General features: G+C 34.1%; 1 protein-coding gene across 7 annotated transcripts in view; it reads right to left on the bottom strand.

Annotated features, from left to right (window-relative positions):
* ANO5 (anoctamin 5) overlaps nucleotides 1-17,245 on the bottom strand; it is a 99,798-nt gene that overhangs the window by 69,542 nt on the left and 13,011 nt on the right. For 4 of the 7 annotated variants that reach the window (XM_036861223.1, XM_036861225.1, XM_036861228.1 and 1 more), the window contains exon 3: nucleotides 7,898-7,948. In XM_036861223.1, coding sequence (XP_036717118.1) covers nucleotides 7,898-7,948 — 51 coding nt within the window. The remainder of the gene's footprint in view (nucleotides 1-7,897; nucleotides 7,949-17,245) is intronic. The other 3 variants (XM_036861224.1, XM_036861226.1, XM_036861229.1) reach the window with 1 other exon arrangement.

Raw genomic sequence — 17,245 nt, 5'->3', positions numbered from 1 at the left:
AACGAAATTATCAATAAAGAGCTTCAGTTCTTGTCATGCAAAGTTTTGTTTAAACTGTTGTTTTCCTGGAATAGGCTAAAGAAACCCAAGCAACTGGTGACTAAGGTGGGAAAGTCCCTGCTCTGTAAACTGATGAGCTTACTATGTATAGATGAGTTAATATTGCTGTTATTTAAAAACAACAGATGGATTAAAAACAAGATGGATGTTGGTCATTGTATAATGCATACTTTAAACTGTTATATTCTGTTGGGCTGAAACATTTCACTTTAGCACTTTGATTTTCTTGGGATCCTTCATGAGATTCACAAGTTACTGTTTTTCTCAGATGTTTTACCTAAAGTCATCACAGAATTGTTAAGGCAAGTGAAAGAGTCACACACTAAGAGGCCACATAGGACCCTATTATGACTTTCATGGGCCCCTACCTCTATTAAAAAATTTTAATTAAAAAAATAATATGATTTTTTTTTGTTTTTTTAAATTCTGATTTTAAAAGAAATTAAAATTAAAGCATTTCCATGGGCTCCAAAAAGTATCCTGTGCCTACTGTGCCTAAAGAATAAGTTGGCCCTGGAGTCACGGGTTAACTAGTGCCACCACATTAAGAGTACTGAGAATGCAGGGTATAAAAAGTTACCTAAATGACTGATAAAAAGCCCTTTGTGATCAACACATCTAATGGCAAGTTACTTTGAAGCTCTTTCAATACCGGATACCCTCATGGTACAAAAACCAATGGGCTCAATATCAACAATTGGTCCTGAAAAAGTACTGACTTAATAGTTAATATTTTTTAAACTTGATTTTAAATATATTAAACGAAGATCACCAAAGGACTTGATTACAAAATGATAAAATTAACATTCTATAGACTAAAATTTTAGAATTAATAACTTCATTATATATTTCCAACATGTGCTGAATATGTGCATGTTTTATTACAAATGGATAACACTAAAACTTATTAGTGTTTTATTAAAAGGTATTTTTATTAAAAGGTATTTTAAAAATCATTCCTATTTCCTTGTTACTTCAATAACTAATTGGTGTATTTACTTCTGGTTTTGTCTAAGCACTGAATTTTTTAATATAATAAGTGGTTATATTTAATGTACACATTTTTCTTGACTTTTTAATATTACCATAATATTAAAATAAATTCTCATATATTATAAACTTGCCATAAACATAATTTGTCTATATCTTTTCAATTCATTAAATTTAATCTAATTTTAATCTTTTTGTAAAAAGATTCTTTAGAGTCTCTTCTCTAGGAATAGAGTTGAAAACCTATATTATTGGTGCTACATAGAAGTTGTCAATAGCATCTTTCTCTCATTATGCTAATGTGAACACCTTTACTCCTAAATTTTGAATTATTATTCTGCCATGTGTTTTAAATCTGCATATTTTTTAAACCCAAGATAAAAATTATATATATGTATGGCAATGTCCAATTGGAAATTTAAAAAACCCAATACTTACATGAGTATCAAAAATATGAAGTATATATGGACAGATTTAACATATATGTGCAATACTTGTATATTGACAATGAAAATATTGCTGAGATATACTAAAGAAGATCAAAATAGAGATATATTTTATGGTCATGTATTGAAAGATCAATATTGTTAAGATGTAAATTCTCCTCAAATTGATCTATAGATTCTACACAATACCAATCAAAATACCAATAAGATTTTTTTTTTTAGAAATTGGCAAGCTGATTCTAAAATTTATTTGGAAATGTGAAGAATCTAGAGTAGCCAAGCAATTTTGATAAAGAAGAATGAATTAGAAATAATTACTCTACCTGATTTTAATATTTCCTATAAAGTGAGAATAATCAAGACAGTGTAATATTGGCATAAGAATAGACATATGATGGGACAGAATAGAGAGTTTAGAAATAAACTCACACATAAACGGTCAGTTTCCACAAAGGTTCTAAAGTAATTTATGAGGAAAAGACAGTCATTTCAACAGGTAGTGCTAAATATGCATATTTAAAAAGTAAATAAATTTAATTCTCACCACAAGTCATCTACAAAAGTTAACTCAAAATGAATCCTAGACCAAAAGTAAAAGTTAAAACTATAAAACTGAAGAAAATCTGAGAAAATCTCCCCTACTTTGGTGCAGACAAATATTTCTTAGATAGAGCACAAGAAACATGGATCATAAAAGAAAAAGGATGAGAAAGTGAACTTTGAAACTTTGAAAATTTGTATTTTTAGAAATAGTGTTAAGTAAAAGAAAAAGAAAGTCACAGATTGGGAGAAAATGTTTGCAATAAATACAACTGACAAAGGTTTTGCATTCAGAATACATAAAAGCTTCTTACAAGTCAATAAAAAGATAATCCAATTTCTAAAAGTACAGAAAAGATTTGAACATATAGTTAACAGAAGAAGATGTATGAATGGCCAATAAGCCCATGAAAAGATGTGTAACATTATCATTCATCAGGAAAATGAGCACTGAAACCATGAGGTAACCTCCATTCAATCACTAAAATTAAAAAGTTGACAATATCAAGTGCTGGTGAGGATGTAGAGTAACTAGAATTCTCATGCATTACTGGTAGGAATGAAAAATATACAACCATGTTTTAAAATAGTTTAGCAGTTTCATATAAAGTTACACATACATTTTTCATATGATCCAGAAATTTTACACCTAGGAAATTAATGAAAAGAAATGAAAATATATGTCTATACAAACACTTCTTACATGAATGTTCCTAACAGCTTTATTTATAGTGGTTCCCAAACTGAAAACAATTCAAATACCCATCAACAGGTGAATGGATAAACAAATTTTGGTATATCCACACAATGGAATACTACTTAGCAATAAAACAAAATAAAAGAAACCAAAAAACTACAGATATATTCAACAAGATTCAATTTATCAGTATCATTTGACGTTTTGGATGAGTCTCAGCAACATTGTGCTGAACAGAAAAAGCCAGTAGCCAGACACAAAATAGTATATACTATTACATACATCATATAGTATGATTCCATTAACATACGACTTTAGAAAACAAATTAAAAAAACAAATCAGCGGTTGCCTAGGGCAGGGGTGAAACAGCAAAAGGAAGCTTTATTTGAGGTAATGGAAATCTATATCTTGATTGTTGTGATTTGTTAAAATTTGTCAAACCGTACACTTAAAATGGGTGCATTTCATTGTATGTAATGTATAAACAATAAAGATGATAATTTTTAACTTGAACAACTAGAAGAATAGATTGTATGTAGCTAAGATATGAAAGACTTCAAAAGAGCAGTTTTTTGTCTGGGAAAAAATTACATTTTAAACATGTAAATCTTGAGATGTCTTTAGATATTTAAATGCATATGATGGGGAAATGGCTTGGATATTTAAGTCTGAAGGTCTTAATATTTAAGTCTGATGTCTATACTAGAAACTTAAATTTAAGTGTTACAACATATCATTGGTATTTAAAGCCATGAGACTGAGTAAGATCTCTAGGAGACAAATGTCTGAGTCCTAGGGCAATCATATCTAAATACAAATGTAGATCAATTATAAATACTAATCTGTATTCATACTTATTGCTTCTGGCTCATTTATTCAAAGGTACATTCTGGCTGGCTTGTGCCTAGGCCAAGCATGTCATTAAATATTTGGAATACCATCCCTGAGGTGAACAAGATCCACACTCCTTCAAAACCTGTTAACAGCATGTTGATTGTTATTAAGGCATGCCTCTAGTGTGCCTTTCCAATTCCCATTCCTCCTTCTTTAAACACTAAGTACTTTTCAAATTATTCCTCCCAACACAAATGGCACTCACTCTGAGACAGGTTCCTTTAGGTATAATTTTCTCCATTTTTCTGTGTTTCATTTAATGGTTTTAGCATCCTTCTAGCAATTTAGCTAGCCATTTAGGTACTCAATCAAATCCACTGTTGACTACTTTATTTAAAATAAAAGGTTAAATTATGTGAATTCCTCTGTATTTATAGAATCATTAGTAGTGAAGTTCTATCATAATAATGGTAGGATTACATTTTTTTCCAAAAGGAAAATATATCCAATGATATCCTGCTGGATATCTTTGGCTTGTCTCAGTAGAACCCTTCTCTATCCATCTCTACGTTGCTTTTTTTCTTGGGAGGGCGACTGGTTATACTGATAGGTATCAAAGAGCTCCTCTGACTTCTGCCTTCCCACAAATGATTGGAAGGAGGGAAAAGAGTGTAAATGTCCTCCTTTCTGAGGCTGGATTCAGGAAGGTTGTATCCTTCCACTGAAGGTCATTAAGCCTCTCAAGAATGTCTCAAGTACATGACTCTCTCCTAGGATCTAATAATTGTTCCCTCCCAATTCCCTTCAGTTCTATGGGTGATAATAGATTCATGGTTACTAGATCTATACACACTGGGCTTTTATGGCACCCCATATTTGTAAAAGTTTTTTATTAAGCCCTCCTCAAATTATCCTATTTTGAGTATGCCTAATAGGACCCTGATTGATACAGATTTTTCTTTTGTGATATTTCTATAACATTAAAAGAAAATTTCCCTGGAAAAATGGTTGATTCTGGGACTGACACAGGAAAAGTACAAGAAGAGATGAGCTTAGAGCATCTTGTAATGCCAGAAAGTAAGAAAAGCTAAAAACAAAGCAAAATCAATAGGGTTATATCAAAGGGATACAGGGATCAATCAAAAAAGCTCTTAATAATCAAAGCAAGGCCAATTTGAGCAACAAAGTAAATGAAGTAGTACTGAGTCTATAATGCAAAATATAAAGTAAATATCTCTGAGCCCAAACTGATATAAATATACAAATAATGTATAAATAAATTGATGAATAAATAAATGATACCTATTTCTCATACAGAAGAATTCCAAATAATTCATTTACCCTTAAGGAAGTGGAGCAAAATCCCCCAATTCTTGAGTGGGCTGCACATAGTGCCTTTCTTCTAAAGAGTACAGTATAAAAAGGGAGAATAGAAAGAAAAACTTCACAGTAGAGCAAGCTGACAAATATGACTTCAAGCCAGGCAATCAAGGTTAACATCAAGAATGATAAGTCATGTGGGTAGGCAATGTACCCTTCATATAATGTGATGAAAAAAGCATTTTACTCCTATTGTCTTCCTCCCAAAAATGCACTACCCCAGTCTAATTATGAGAAAAACATCAGGAAAGCCATAATTGAGGGACATTCTACAGAATACTTGACGAGTGCGCCTCAAAACTGTGAAAGTCATTGAAAACGAGAAAAGTCTGAGACACTGTCACAGCCAAAAGGAGCCTGAAGAGACATGACAACTAAATGCAATGTGGTGTCCTGGATGGGATCCTGGAACAGAAAAAGAACACCAGGGAAAAACTAAGGGAATGTGAACAAAGTATGGACTTTAGTTAATAATGATGTACCAATATTGGTTCATTATTGGCAACAAATGTATCATATTAATGCAAGATGCAAATAGGGAAAAATGTACCTGACGTATAAGGAACTTTATGTACTATGTTCATATATCTGTAAATCTAAAACTATATTAAATTACAAGGTTGATTAAAAAAGGAAAACCTACTGTTTAATTTTAATAACTTACTGTTTGACCAAAGACAATGTCATCATAAAGAATGAAATACCATAAACCACTTTAAAATCATTTGGAATTTAAAACTTCAATTGTTAGTATGTGACTTAATTGGGGAAATTATTTGCAACATATCACGGACAAGGGGATAATAATAAATATATGACCAGCTCCAAAAAAATCAAGAAAAAAAAAGAAAACCTAACAGCTTGACAGGAAAATAGACAAAGAAATATAGACAGAATGACCCAGCAAAATAAATTAAAATGACCATCAATGTAGAAAAAGATAAAATATCTCACTCATATTGAGAGAAATGAAAGTTTAAACTATCCTAGGATACAGAGCTAACTGAAAAAGCTCTCACCTGAAAAAGGTCCACTATCTATCTAACAGACAGGCAAACATCTAAACTTATTAATACACTGTTAATGAAGCTATGGAGAAATAGGACTCTCATATATTTCTTATAAATGCAAAACAGAGGTGAATTTGGCAATATACGGTAAAATTACATATGCCTTTTTTTTTTGATACTTAAATCCTACTTAGAAAGATACATTTGGCCAAAATATTATAAAACTGATTCCCAAGGGTTAAAGACTAAAAATAGAAAAGATTTCCAAGATTAAAAACAACCCAAACATCCATCAGTAAAGGGACTGGATGAATACACTATCCTAAACCTGCACAATAGAATACTATGCCACATACTAACAAATGAGAGTGAAATTGATACACAGTATAGAGTGAACTCCAGGATATGTTTTTAAGTGAAAACCAAAGAACAGCTCAGTATATACAGTATGCTGCCTTTAAAGAAGCAGGAAGGGGGCGTCCCTGGTGGCGCAGTGGTTGAGAAACTGCCTGCCAATGCAGGTAACACGGGTTCGAGCCCTGGTCTGGGAAGATCCCACATGCCGCGGAGCGACTAGGCCCGTGAGCCACAATTGCTGAGCCTGCGCGTCTGGAGACTGTGCTCCGCAACAAGAGAGGCTGTGATAGTGAGAGGCCCGCGCACCGCGATGAAGAGTGGCCCCCGCTTGCCGCAACTAGAGAAAGCCCTCACACAGAAACGAAGACCTAACACAGCCATAAATAAATAAATAAATAAATAAATAAAATTAAAAAAAAAAAAAGTAAACGAGTTTATTTAAAAAAAAAAAAGCAGGAAGAATATAAATATACTTATGTATGTAGACACACATACACATACACACACACACACAGAAAAGTAAAGGATACATTGGAAAGATAAACTAAATAAAAATGTTTACTGCAGAAGGTTTAAGGGGAAAAAGAAGGAAGAAATTTTTCTCTGAAATGCTTTGTTTCATAGTTTCAAACTGAGATAGATTTACCTTCAAGCTCATAAAGTCTAAGCTTCAGGGCCTCTTACTTGCACCAGTCCCTTCAAGGATTTAGGAAGGATTCTAGCAATGTGTTCTCACAGTCAAGCATTTTTGTAAAAATTTTAAGTAAATTATTGTCCCATTATTCTTCTTAAAAAGTGACACCAAAATGGCATAAGCTTTAGGCTCCACTAAACTTTATTCAATCTACGGTTTTCAACTTTGGAATCGTGAATGTTTTACATGGTCAAAAAATAAACATAAATTAAAAAGGAAAATAAAAACAACAAAATTTCAAGTATTATAATTTGATCAATCCCACAACCTTCATTCTGGAACATAAAGATCAGTACTCTAGTGAAAAGGGAAACATCTGTACCAAAACTGTCAGTATAAGAATGTAACTCTATTTCTCCATCTTCCCAAACAGCATCTTTTATTTACTACGCAACTAAAAAAAAATTCTGAATCCCTTTATTAACCTCTTAATTGATATTCAAATTTGATTTTTAAATAAACTGTACTTCTTCATGATTATTCTTAGGTATGTACTTACAGGTAAGAAGAAAGATGTATGGAGAGAGAATACTAAATTAGGCCTCGGAAACCTGAGTTCTAATCTAGTGAAGGATCTGCCCCCCTAAACATATGGATCATTTTGGTTAAGTCATTAAACTTCTCAGATCCTTCATTTTCTCATCTGTAAAAGTGAGAAAGTAAAATGCTAGCAAAGTGCTATGCTTTATGTGTCATTCTCATTAATGTATCTGATGACATTTTTTTTCCCATAAGAAACTGACTTTTTTCCAAAGTAATAAATTCTCTAATATCATGTATAAGAACCTGAAAAACAACTGTGAACTGAGAAATAGTCACGATTGCTGACTACAAAAAAAACACCCCATCATGTCCATGCAAGAAAGTATAGTACAGATGGCTGCTTACCCTTGGTTCTTCACTGATGAGAAAACTGGACTCTCTGCTGCTCAGGTCCTGCTAATAGCACCATGGAGAAGATAGAACGCTGTTAATAATAATAATGCAAGTGGGGAGTATATAACTTTTAACAATAAAAACTCTAGGTTCTCTGTGCAGAAGTACTAAACCTACAACTCAGGGGAGCTATGAAGCACCTGAAATTGGATGCAAAACTGCGTGTATATATGTGTATACATGTGCATGTGTGGGTGTATAATGTGTGTATATGTTTATGCGGAGAGAGAGAGAGAGAGAGGGCGCTTGAGAAAGAATGACAATTTTGGAGGTAGCTTTAACAAATCATAAAAAAAAAATCTGAGATACAAGAAATGATTAAGAAGTACTATATTACAGAGAAATAACAAGGAGCTCCAATCTTTTAATGATGCTGAATCCTGAATGGGACCAAAAGGAAGGACAGAATTAATTGGCTTATTTAGGCCTTTCACCATTTGTTTGAAATTATTAAAGTGAATACCCTGGAAAATGCATCACCAGAATTCTTAAGGATTTATACTTATAACCCAAGAGAAAAGCCATACATAGATATAAATACACACAAACCACTTGTAGTTAAAGTAATAGTGATGCCTCCCTTGGTGTACGGTGGATTTAAATCTTCACGTTCCATGAGAGCCCACACACCACAGCACATACTCCTGAGATCACTCAAATATTTCGCTTTCTCTCCTTCCCTATCTCTCTTTCCTCTTTTTGTCAGTCTAGCTAGAGGTTTGCCAATTTTATTATCTACCAAAGAGCTAACTTTTTGTTTTAATGCTTTTCTCTAATATTTTTCTGTTTTCAACTTACTGATTACTGCTCTTATCTTTATTATTGCCTTCCTTCTGTTTTGTCTGGGTTTATTTTGCTCTTATTTCTTGAAACGGAAGCTTATTATTGATTTAAGACTTTTCCTCTCTACTAACATAAATGTTTAGTGCTACAAATTTCCGTTTCAGCATTACTCTCGCTACATCTGTCAAATGTTAATATGTTGCATTTTCACTTTTATTCAGGTCACTTTTTTTTTTTGTCTGTTTGTTTCCATTTTGTTTTTTCCTTTAGGCTTTCTTTGACCCTTGGATTGTTTAGAAGTATGCTGTTTAGTTTCCAATAGTTGGAGATGTTCCTGTTAACAATGGTTACTGATTTCTAGTTTGATTACATTGTGGTTCGAGAACACATTCCATTATTTCAATTATTTTAAATTTGTTGAGGTTTGTTTTATTGCCCAGAATATAGTCTGTCTTGGCATGTGTTCTATCAGCACTTGAAACAGATGTGTATCTTGCTGCTGTCAGGTGGAATATTATATAAATGTTGGTTACATCCTGTTAGTTGATGTGAGTTCATCTATATCTTACTGATTTTCTATTCAGTTGTTCCATCTATTATTGACAAAAGAGTGAAGTCTCCAGTTATAATTATAGATTTGTGTATTACTCCTTCCCATTTATTAGTTTTTGCTTCACATATTATGATGCTATTATTTTGTGCATGCAAATTTAGCATTGCTATGTTTCATTGTTGGATGGACTCCTTTTATCATTATGTCATGTCCTGCTCTGTCCATGGTAATTTTCTTTACTCCAAAGTGTAATCGATATTAATGATGTGATATTAATATAACACTCATGCTTTCTTTTTGTTAGTGTTTGCATTTATTTTCATCCATAATGTATATTTTTAATCCTTTTACTTGCATTTTTTAATCCACTTTGCCAAACTCTTTTTTCTTTTCAATTTGTGTGTTTACACTATTTACACTTCATGTAATTATTGGTGTATTAGGAATTAAAAGTTCTGCCATTTTATTTTTGTGTTTTCTGTTTGTTTCATCTGTATTATGTTTCTCTGTTTTATTTTTCATGACTTCCCGTGGGTTATTGGAAATATTTTTATAATTCCATTTTGATTTATCTAAACAGTTTTTGAGTATATCTCTTTGTATAGTTTTTTAAATGGATGCTTTGATATTAATTACATTATATATACATTATTTATCACAGTTTACAGTATACATGTTTTACTTGTCAAATGAAGTATAAACCCCTCACTTCCCTTTACAATCCCAAACCTTCTTTGTTTATAATATAATTGTGTTAACTATTTCTCTGCATATATTGAGAACCACATCAGACATTGTAAAGTTTTTACTTCAACTGTCAAAACATAATTTTGAAAAATCGAGACAGAAAGTCTATTGCATTTACTCATGCTTTTACTCTTTCTGTTGATTTTTCCCTTCTTCTTCATGCTACAAAATTCCTTATTTTATCATTTTCTTTCTGTTAGAGAACTTCCTTTGGCCAATCTTTTAGAATAGATGTGCTGGTGAAAACTTTTTTTAGCCTTCCTTCCTTTGTGAATGTCTTGATTTCTCTGTTCATTCCTGAAGGGTATTTTCACTGGCTATAGAATTCTGATTTGGCACTGAGCTCTTGAAAAAAATCTGTATTGCTTCCTTTAGCCTCCATGGTTTCTAATGTGAAATCTACTGTCATTTTAATGACTTTCCTCCTAGAGTTAAGGTGTTGTTTCTCTCTCATTGCTTTCAAGATTTTTTTTTTGTCTTTCGTTTTCTGAACAAGTTTCAGTTTGATTGGTATGAATTCCTTTGGGTTTATCCTATTTGTGGTTCCCCCAGCTTCTTGAATCTATAAGGTTTATGTCTTTTAACAAACTGAGATATTTCCAGCTGTTATTTCTTCGAAATTTTTTTCAGCCCACTCTCTTCTCCTAGGACTACAAATAACACAAATGTTTGACCTTTGATATAGTTCCACAGGTCCCGGAGGCTCTGTTCATTTTTTTTTCTTCAGTTTCTTACTCTCTGCTGTTTAGGTTGGGTAATTTCTATTCTATCTTCAAATTCAGTGATTCATTCCTCTATCCCTTCCCCTCTGCTGTTGAGTTCTTTTGTCAGTTATCCTATTCTTCAGTTCTAAAATTTCCACTATGTTCTTCTTTAAAACATCTTTTTTTTTGCTGAGAATTTTTAGTTTTTATTTGTTTCAAGAATGTTCATAATTGCTCATTGAAGCATTTTTATGACTGTCGCTTTAAAATCCTAATCAGCTCATTCTAACATCTGTGTCACCTCAACATCAGTATCTCGAGATTGTCTTTTCTCATTCAAGTTGATATCCTTCTGGTTCTTGGCATTATATGTGATTTTCTACAGAAATCTGGGCTTTGGGGCTATTATAAGACTCTAGATTCTATTTAAATCTTCTGTTTTACCAAGTCTCCTCTGACACCACTCTGGTCGGGTCAGTGGGATGATGCCTCACTACCTGGTGGGAGTAGAAGTCCAGGTTCCCCACTCAGCCTCTGTGGGCACCAGCGGGTGGTGAGGTGGTGGGATGGTCTCCCATTACTGCTGTGTGGGGGTGGGAGTTCAAGTTTATCATTAGGTCTTTCCTGATCCCAACCTAACTGAAAAGGGCAAGGGTGCCACCTGCTGCTCCCCACATGGCCTCATTGTCACCATGGCAGGGAGTGGTATGGGAATGGATTTTCTACTTCTAGACAGTGGTAAAACTCCTGGCTCTCCACCAGGCCACCGCTGACACCAACACAGCAAAAAAGGGTTGATACCTTGTTACCACTGATAAGAGTGGAAGTCCAGGCCATCCACCTTGTCTCCACTGACACCATGCAGGGCAGTGTGTGAGAGGGACACGTTATCACCCAGTGCGGGATGAAAGTCTTGGCTTCCCACTCAGCCTTCTCTGACACCAACTCTATGGGAAGTTGGGACGCCTTGTTACACCAGGCAGGGGTGAAAGTCTAGTCTCCCCACGTGAGCTCTTTTGGAGGGGATGGTGGCAGGACTACAGTTTTTTCCTGTGGTGGTTGGCTACAACGAGCAGTTACTGACCAAAAATTGTCTGTCCTCCTGCATCACCCTGTTCCTGGACCATTGGCTAGGGAGTACAGGTTTTTCTTGATGCTTTATTTGTCTGTGCCAGTTAGTATTTCTGTATTACTGGCTTCTCAAGCACCCAGTCTGCAACATAGGAAGCAAAGAGAAAATCCATGGAACTAACTTCACTGTTGTTCCTTGGGTCCCGAAGTCCCTAGCCAGTTTGTCTTCTTCTCTAACATTCACAGTCTTATTATGTTTGTTTTACATATAATGTCCAGGGTTTTTAGCTATACTTAGCAAAAGAAATAGAGAAAATTTTGTCTACTCCATCTTTCTGGAAGTAAGAGCAACAGACACTTTGGAGCTAATTCAATAATATACCCATTTAATAACTCTAAACCTTATCAGCCATTCTTCATCTTTGTTTTGGAGAAGTGCTGTTTTTATTCCAACGTACTTTATATTAAAAAAATATATATGCTAGACCTAACTATAGGTTAAGTCTAAAGGGAGTTTGGTATGATAGTGCTATTCTCATAGGGTTGAACATTCCCCTGTCACTTACTGCCTTCCTATAAAAGTAAAACTAAAAAAAAAAAACAAAACTAAAAATTATGACACATGTTATCTCTAAAATACTATGATTGCTCTTGAAATGTGCAGAGGTAAGGAACAGTATAAATATGACTTGAGAATGTTTTTTGTTATAGAAGTTTAAGTTTGGAATATACATATAAATATGAAAGACACACAAAGAAGCAAAGAATAAGAAGTAATTCATAATTACTTGAACTTAACTTGAGCAATACATATAAAGATCTGCAAGAAGTATATTATTGCTATGTCAATATGAACAAAATGAAAATGACAATATTATTATTATCATTCAAGTTGCATTAGTCAATCTCATAAGATAAATCTTTCCTCATTCTGCTCCAAAGACATGTAAACTTTAATTTTTGATGTTCTTTATTTTCTAGATAATTGTCTTAATTCACTAACTCACTCAATAAGTATGTTCTCTGTGCCATATTACATCATTTTAGTTGTGGAGCCTATGCTTTATGACAGTGGTTTCCAAACTTTAATGGCAATATGAATAACCTGGGGTGTTCTTTTTAAATCATGACTCCCTAACCTTATCCCCAACAATATTGATTAGTAGTCTGAGGTTGGTCCCAGGAGTCTGCATTTTTAAGAAATTCTTTATATAATCCTTATTCAGGTGGCCTACAAATTACACTGTAAAAATAACCGGACCAAATGATTTTCATAGTTTATTCAATTCTCATATTCTATTTTTCTCAGCATTTTAGTCACTGAGCTTCTAAAGGATCCCAGAACTTCTAGAAATCTTAAGTCAACCAGCTAAATGAGCCAGTTTATCCAGCTAAGTAGCACACAGCCAACCTATTCTGGTAAGTTGTGTTTCCCATGGTGGGAATTTCAGTCACTCCTAAAAAGCTATTTTTAAGGAGACTTTTTCTATTTGGCTGTTCATCCCTAACCCAATTCAAGGACATCCAACTCTATGAGTGTGGCTCTGAGTCAACTAGAGCCTACCAGAAAGATTATTTTATCTGAAATACTTTTAGAATGCTTACACTCTGTATACAAAAAAAAAAAAAATTTAAGTTGTTAGTATCTATTTGCAAGTTTATATAAATAAAATAAGGACTTTGCTTAAGAGAATCCTATATTTTTACAAATTGTATTTAACTTTATTATTTGTAATTATATTTAATATATTTACTTAATTCAGGTTGAGTAACTTAAACCCTGGCATAGTCATCAGTAAGCACTTATCAGGTTCAAAATGGCAGTAGAAGGAGATCCTGAACTCACCTCCTCCCACGGACACACCAAATCTCCAGCTACAAATGGAACAATTCCCTCTAAAAAATGAAAACTATCTGACTAGCACCTCCAAAACAAAGGATAAAAGGGCCACAATGATGAGGGTGGGAAAAACAGAGATGCAATCCCACCAAAAATCCCACTCTTGGGTGCGGCTCACCCATAATCAGGAAGGATCTCACAAATATGGAGCTTCTTCCTGAGAAGTGAGGGGTTTGTGCCCCACATCAGGCACCCCAACCCTTGGGACCAGCACTGGAGGGACAAGCCCCCAAAATGAATGGTTTGAAAACCAACAGGGCCTATGTTCAGGAGACCCAAAGGGCTATAGGGAACTAAGATTCTACTCTTAAAGGGCTCATCTATAGACTCACTCACCCTGGGACCCACCACAAAAGAAGCAGTTTGAAAAGCACCTAAACTATATGTGAAAAAGATTCATTTGCCAATCTTAAAGCATCTATCAGAGGGGCAGGGCCTGTTAGGACTCTCTCTAGGGATAGAGGTGTTGGTGGGGGCCATTTTTGCCCTCTCCCTCTACCTTGCTAGCACCAGTGGGTGCACACAGTAGCACTCTCCCACTGTCCAGCTAAAGCCAGCGGGAGTGCCTCGTCCCTGCACTCTCCTGCTCCATCACTAAAAGCAGTGGGTGTGCCCCAGCCCTGTGCTCTCCTGCTGCCTCTAAAGCCTTACCACTAAACCAGACTTACACAAAATGTTAAAGGGACTTCTTTAAGCTGAAAAAATATGAGCACTAATTAATAACAAGAAAACATATGTAAGTAAAAATCTCACTGGTGAAGATAAATATATAGTAAAAGTAGTGGATTAATCACTTATAAAGCTAGTATGAAGGATAAAAGACAAAGTAGTAAAAATAACTATAACTACAATATTTAGTTAAGGGATACACAAAATAAAAAGATGTAAAATGTGACCTCAAAAACATAAAACATGTGAGGGAGTAAAAATGTGGAGTTTTAAAATGTATTCAAACAACTAGCTACCAATTTAATATGAACTGTATGTGTGTACACACACACACACACACACAGGCTAATATATGTGAGTTTCATGGTAACCACAAAGCAAACAACTATAGTAGACACAAAAAAGATAATGAGAAAGGAATCCAACCATACCACTACAGAAACTCATCAAACCACAAGGGGAGAGAGCAAGAGATGAAGAAAGGAACAGAGAGGAAAACAATGAACAAAATGGCAATAAGTACAATTAATGTAAATGTAAGCAGACTCAGTGATTATTATGAACAATTATATGTCAACAAATTGGACAACATAGAAGAGATGGACAAATTCCTAGAAACATACAATCTTTCAATACTGAATCAGAAAGAAATAGAAAGTCTGAACAGACTGATTACTAATAAGGAAATTGAATAAGTGATCAAAAACTTCTCAACAAACAAAATTCCAGGACCAGATAGCTTCATTGGAGAATTCTATCAAACATTCAAAGAAAATTTAATATCTATCATTCTCAAACTCTTCCAAAAAATTGAAGAAGAGGAAACACTTCCAAACTCATTTTAGGAGGCCAGCATTATCCTGATAACAAAACCAGACACGGACACCACAAAAAAAAAAAAAGAAAATTACAGGCTAATACACCTCTTGAACACAGATGAAAATATCCTCAACAAAATATTAGCAAGCAAAATTCAAAAATACATTAAAAGGATCATATACCATGATTAAGTGGAAATTTATTCCAGGGATGCAAGGATGGTTCAACATCAGCAAATCAATCAACATAATACAGCACATTGACAAAACAAAAGATAAAAGTCATACGATCATATCAAAGATAAAAATCATAAGATACAGAAGAACCATCTGACAAAATTCAACGTCCATTTATGATTAAAAACTCTCAACAAAGTGGGTATAGAGGGAACATATATCACCATAATAAAGGCTATATATGACAAGCCCCCAGCTAACATCGTACTAAACAGCTTTCAGCTTTTCCTGTAAGATCAGGAACAAGAAAAGGATGCCCACTCTTGCCACTTTCAGTCAACACAGTATTGGAATTCTTAGCCAGATCAATTAGGCAAGAAAAATAAATAGAAGGCCTACAAATTGGAAAGGAAAAGTAAAATTGTCACTATTCACAGATGACATGAGTTTATATAACTGAAACCCTGAAGACTCCACCAAAAAACTGTTAGAACTAATTATTAAATTTAGGAAAGTTGCAGGGTATAAAATCAATACACATGACTCATGTACCACAATGTTCATTGCAGCTCTATTTACAATAGCCAGGACATGGAAGCAACCTAAATGTCCATCGACAGATGAATGGATAAAGAAGATGTGGCACATATATACAATGGAATATTACTCAGCCATAAAAAGAAATGAAATTGAGTTATTTGTCGTGAGGCGGATAGACCTAGAGTCTGTCATACAGAGTGAAGTAAGTCAGAAAGAGAAAAACAAATACCATATGCTAACACATATATATGGAACATAAAAAAAAAATGGTTATGAAGAACCTAGGGGCAGGACGGGAATAAAGATGCAGACCTACTAGAGAATGGACTTGAGGACACGGGGAGGGGGAAGGGTAAGCTGGGACAAAGTGAGAGAGTGGCATGGACATACATACACTACCAAACGTAAAATCGATAGCTAGTGGGAAGCAGCTGCATAACACAGGGAGATCAGCTCGGTGCTTTGTGACCACCTACAGGGGTGGGATAGGAAGGGTGGGAGGGAGGGAGACACAAGAGGGAAGAGATATGGGGATATATGTATATGTATAGCTGATTCACTTTGTTATAAAGCAGAAACTAACACACCATTGTAAAGCCATTATACTCTAATAAAGATGTTAAAAAAAATCAATACACAAATATTAGTTGCATTTCTATACACTAACAATGAGATCATAAAGAGAAATTAAGAAAGCAATCCCATTTACAATTGCATCGAAAAGAATAAAATACTTAGGAATAAATTTAACCAAGGAGGTGAAAGACCTGTAACACACTGATGAAAGAAACTGAAGAGAATACAAAACAATAGAAAGATATCCATGTTCATGGACTGGAAGATTAATATTGTTAAAATGTCCATATTACCCAAAGCAATCTACAGATTAATTCAATCCATCATAATTCCAATGGCATTTTTCACAGAACTGAACAAACAATCCTAAAATTTGTCTGGAACCACAAAAGACCCTGAATAACCAAACCAATCTTGAGAAAGAAGACCAAATCTGGAGGCATCAGGCTTCCTGATTTCAAACTATATTATAAAGATATAGTAATCAAAACATAATGGTATTGGTATAAACACAGAAACATAGATGAATAGAACAGAATAGAGAGCCCAAAAATAAGCCCACGTATATATGGTCAATTAATTTATGACAAAGGAGCTAAGAAAATACAATGTGGAAAGGATAGTGTCTCCTTCAATAAGGGCTGTTGGGGACACTGGACAGTCACATGCAAAATAATGTAACTAGATCACTATCTTACACCATACACAAAAATTAATGCAAAATGGATTAAAGAATTAAATGTAAGACCTTAAACCATAAAA

Source organism: Balaenoptera musculus, chromosome 8 (assembly GCF_009873245.2).
Source record: "Balaenoptera musculus isolate JJ_BM4_2016_0621 chromosome 8, mBalMus1.pri.v3, whole genome shotgun sequence".
NCBI lineage: Eukaryota > Metazoa > Chordata > Mammalia > Artiodactyla > Balaenopteridae > Balaenoptera > Balaenoptera musculus.
The sequence above is the reverse complement of the archived record's forward strand: the minus strand, read 5'-3'. Positions and strand labels throughout refer to the sequence as shown.